Here is a 4461-nt window from a genome sequence, read left to right as displayed (position 1 = left end):
TTTGTTATGTAGCATTAATGTGCACGTCTTGCTCGGTTAGGCCATCCTGCGGAGGAGAAGGAGAATGGGGATGCATTGTTTTGCCTGCCGTTTTAATAAAGGTGGAGTAGACATGGACAGTAGCAAGACGCACTGTGTGATTTCTACAATCTTCCGCTTCTCTTCGGTACTTCCAACCAAGGCACAGAAGCATTTGTGCCCCGATACCACATCACTTCAAAATGTCGACCATCATTTTACAGATTCTGGTGTCAGTTAAGCCGCAGTCAGAAGCATACAACTGCTTAGCATAACTGCACCAATTGAAAAAATCCCTCTTATTACCGGCTGAAACGCAGGAAGGCCCTGAACTCGGCCAACTGCAGCATATAGTCAATCGAACTAAGATGGCCACCCGCTGCCCATGGCATCTTATCCCATACCAGTTTCCGCTATTGCTTCAATAAACGTTTCCAAAAACGCCATGTGTGTACGTCTAATCTTTGCCCCTAAAATATATAGCTGCCCTTTATCTCTAAAGTCCCAGCTACATGATGGTCGCCATGCTGCAATGAGAAACTGAAGCCTGTTCTGAGCAGCTGTGCAGTCCGTCCAGTTTTTTTATAATTCAGACCACACTCTTTCAGCATGCAAGGTCGAGAGGAATGAATTCCTTGAGGACAGGATGCCACATCTGCCGGAACGTCTCTACTCAAACATATTTTTAAGCCACTCAGTAGCTTCTTGTCAATGAATTGAGGGCACCGAATTAGCTGGTTTTTCATAAAAACAGCCACAAAGATGGCACTCGTGCCTTCGCTGAAGCAAGCGTCCACAGGGATAACCTGCATATGATGAAAATCAAACCATGGCAAAGAACAGCAGGGTAAAGAATTATATATGCCCCTTGTTGTAAATCGTAGAGGAAAAAGATGTCTCCTTGATCGAGGGCATGAGTATCATCATCATTGTACACAAGTCAGTCATCGCCAATAAAGAGACGTTCGATCAGGGGTCCCACGGCTTCGTTTACTGGCGGTGCACCCGCAACAAGATTGCCGATCCGCAACATTTGGTGCCGAAACCCAAGAAAACGAGCGGCTCCCACCGACGTGGGCAACGACCGACGACGACGACGAGTCTCTTCTAGAAACGGTCGCCCAAGCAACTTCCTCCTTCTCGGAACCGCACCAAGGGAGACTACGCGCACACGGGGCTGCCTACTAAGCGAGTAAGCCGGACTTTATCGCTAAACGATGGACCGGCTGAAGGCGAAACGAGCGGCCAGGCGAGCCCCAGCCACAAAAATTTCGACCGAGGCGACACCGCTCATCGAGAGCGGCTGCTCTGACCGGCTCGCGCAACGAAAGGTGCTGGACAATCTCATGGCTACCCGCGAGAACCAATGCAAGATCGACGCCCAGATCGAGGACGCGGTTCCTGTCGAGGAGCTGGAAAGAGAGTACGCGTCGGCGGCCCTTTACAACGACAAGACGCTCGAGGCTCTGACTCGGCTTACGGAGCAGCTCGAGGAGCTCAGCGTCCGCGGCACGACGCAACCTGGCCCCTCCGCTGCGATTAACACGCCACAGGCCCCAGCTATGGTTCCATCCCAGATCTCTAGACCCCGTCTGCCCATGCTCACCATCCAGCCTTTTCATGGAGAAGTGTGTAGCTGGACGTCGTTTTGGGAGCAATTCTACGGCGCACACCACACCGACCAGGCTCTAACCACCACAAACACGTTTCACTACCTCCGAAACTAGCTGGAAGGTGACGCAGCAGCTGCCATCGCCGGACTGCCAACAACGCAGGCGTGCTATGAGAGTGCCATCCAGCAGCTCCAGGATAGGTTCGGGGACAAGCGCCGGATCGTCCAGCGGCATTTGAGAATGCTCCGCCGGCTCCATCACGTGCCATCTGCATCTGATACGAGAGAGCTGCGCAGTCTATATGACGGCGTTCAGCTGAACATCCGCTGCCTGAACGTGTTCGACGTCCCAACGAGCAGCTTCTCGGCGATGCTATACGACATCCTGCTCGACCTTCTGCCAGAAGAGATCGTCGTAGCGTTTCGCGGACACCTCCATGAGAAATCAACGGCCACGGCATCGTCTTCTGGTGATGCAAACGTGACGACGTGCCACTAACAGGAGCAACTTCTTTGGTACTTTCGAATTGAGCTCGAGGCAAGGGAGAGAAGTGCACGAGTGGAAACTTAGGCAGAATGAAGCGACACTCTACGAAGTAACGCCAATCAACGTCCGTTCTACACGCCTACCAAGATGTGATGCTCAAAAGAAATCAGCGCTTTTTTTGCAGATCGCCAAAGCACGTGACGGAGGCATGCCAGGCTTCTCTGAGCATCCCTGAAAGGAAGAAGCGGCTAGCGAAAGCTATGCGATGCTATAGATGCACGATGGTAGGCCATCGATCGAAGGAGTGCCGGCGAAAAATATGGTGCAGGATGTGCAAGGGGAGACATGCGACGGCCGTGTGCGACCAGCACTATGCATGCAATGTGAAGAAAGACCAGAACCACACAGGCCCCAACTTCAATTTCTCGGGGAAGACGCACGCCACTAAGTCGGTAGTTAGCCGCCATCAAGTAATGGTTGGCATCCTTGAGACGAAGGGGCTTCGAAAAGCGGACACGAACAAGGACAGCCACACGCCTGCATCACGAACACCATGAACACGACCCATAGCGAAACCCTGGGTAAGCTTCCGGAACAGAATTGTCATGCGCACGATCGCGGAAAAAACACTGAAGGGCAATTTCGAGTGCGAACGATTATCAGAGATCCAGAACAAAGTACTCTTGAAGATAAACATCTTCGTGAGGTAAACTCTTCTCGTTGCCTTCGGCAGATGTCCGACGGCAGCGCATCGCTCAAGCGACACAACCGTACAAGTCGACGGTTCTCGTCAAGGAAACCAGCAGTCAAGCTGAATGACTCATTGCAAGATGAAGCTCGAGGTTCCACGACCGAGAAACGGAAGCAATAAGCAGAAGGGCCGAAAAGACAATCCAGTCTGAACTGCCCTGTATGTCGTGTTTTTGCCCAGAACTGTGGTGCTATGTTTTCGCCAGGAGACATTTGCCAGAGCCTAATGTTTTTTCCACATCTGTTTTGTGGCCGGGAGTATGTTCGCAATCGTAGAGGAAGAAAATGTGTCTCCTGGCTCGAGAGCATGAGTATCATCATCATTGTACACAAGTCAGTCATCGCCATAAAAAAGACGTTAGATCGGGGGTACCACGGCTTCGTTTCCTTGTGGCACACCCGTAACGAGGTGGCCGATCCGCAACGTGCTTTACACAAGAAAACGGAGATCTCAAACGTGGAAAAAACAATATGAGCGCCCACACAAATGTTCAGTCAAACCTCTTAATGAATGAATGAAGGACTTGATTTAGAAATACGCCTGAGGCCCTGAGGAGTTATTGGAAGATGAGGGAAAGGTAGTCTTAAGCTGTTAGAGCAACTGGGTCAGAAACACCGATGTTTCACGTAAAATGTGCATGCATGCAGGGCAACGATGAGTATTTTAATGGACGAAAACGAGAAGGTTAACTAGCGGAAATGCTCTGGCAAATTGATATTTCTGTCGGTAGGTGGAAGGGGCGAAAAATTACTGTTTACAAAGGTATGTCAGACATACCCACACAAGTTTCGAACGAAACGTTGGTTGTACCCGCAAAATTTCTCAAGGATACGTAAGATATATATGCAAAATTTCTTAAAAGTTGCTTTGGAGCACTAGGTGCAACTCGTATTTGAATCTTCACAAGTTTTCCTTGTTGTGTGTGCGTGCCCATGGATGTATAGCAATACTTATAGCCTGCTTTACAATTCACGTAGTGAGAGCAGTCGGTCTAGATTTTTACGCAACTGGCCAAAGCGCTATTGCTCACTGAAGCCAAGCCTGATGTGGCCATCGCTAGAGTTAAGTCCAATCATCTGTTTTTAATTATAGTGTATAATAAGAGTAGCTCAGGCTAGTCAGTGAATGGAAGCGGTTTATCTAGTTGGGAAAATTGAGGCAGAGAGAAATGGCTTTGTGTTGTGAAATTGGCGTAGGATAGCAGCTTGGCGTTCCACCCTGATTCAGCTAAAGTTAGTTCAATTATCATTAATAACAGTGATTATTAATTAACATAGACGTTGGCTAGTCAGTGAGGAGACACATTTTGGCAGTTTGAGTGAATATCAAGATTGCTGCGGCTGCATGTTGTGAAGCGGGCATGGGGTAGCGGCTTGGAGTTTCACTTGGACTGAGCAAGAGTTAATCATCTGTACAGTTGTTCCTTGTCATAACGAACCCTGATATAGCGAATTGTTGGCTACATTGAACTAAATGCAAACTTCGGTTGCTCATGCATCACTTCAGTGCACGAAGCTTGAAATGCAAGAGCTGCATGCGACATCGGCTCTAATGAAGGAAAAAGTCCGATGCCCAAAACTGCACAAGTAGAAA

General features: G+C 49.2%; 1 protein-coding gene across 1 annotated transcript; it reads left to right on the top strand.

The window, feature by feature from the left end:
- Window positions 1-1235: 1235 nt before the first annotated feature.
- LOC144163744 (uncharacterized) lies at window positions 1236-2129 on the top strand. Its single transcript, XM_077694480.1, has 2 exons — window positions 1236-1646; window positions 1746-2129. The coding sequence occupies exons 1-2, from the start codon at window positions 1236-1238 to the stop codon at window positions 2127-2129; spliced, it is 795 nt and encodes a 264-aa protein (XP_077550606.1).
- The last annotated feature ends 2332 nt before the right edge of the window (window positions 2130-4461 follow it).

The sequence above is a fragment of the Haemaphysalis longicornis genome, unplaced genomic scaffold (assembly GCF_048455015.1).
Source record: "Haemaphysalis longicornis isolate Haplotype H1 unplaced genomic scaffold, Haemaphysalis longicornis Haplotype H1 scaffold_13, whole genome shotgun sequence".
Classification (NCBI taxonomy): Eukaryota; Metazoa; Arthropoda; class Arachnida; order Ixodida; family Ixodidae; genus Haemaphysalis; species Haemaphysalis longicornis.
The sequence above is the reverse complement of the archived record's forward strand: the minus strand, read 5'-3'. Positions and strand labels throughout refer to the sequence as shown.

Bases quoted from the DNA above. Each gene is read 5' to 3' on its own strand.
- LOC144163744 (XM_077694480.1), top strand. From the start codon at position 1,236: ATGGACCGGCTGAAGGCGAAACGAGCGGCCAGGCGAGCCCCAGCCACA. The intron at 1,647-1,745 runs GTGTGTAGCTGG...CTCCGAAACTAG, and splicing joins TCCAGCCTTTTCATGGAGAA to CTGGAAGGTGACGCAGCAGC.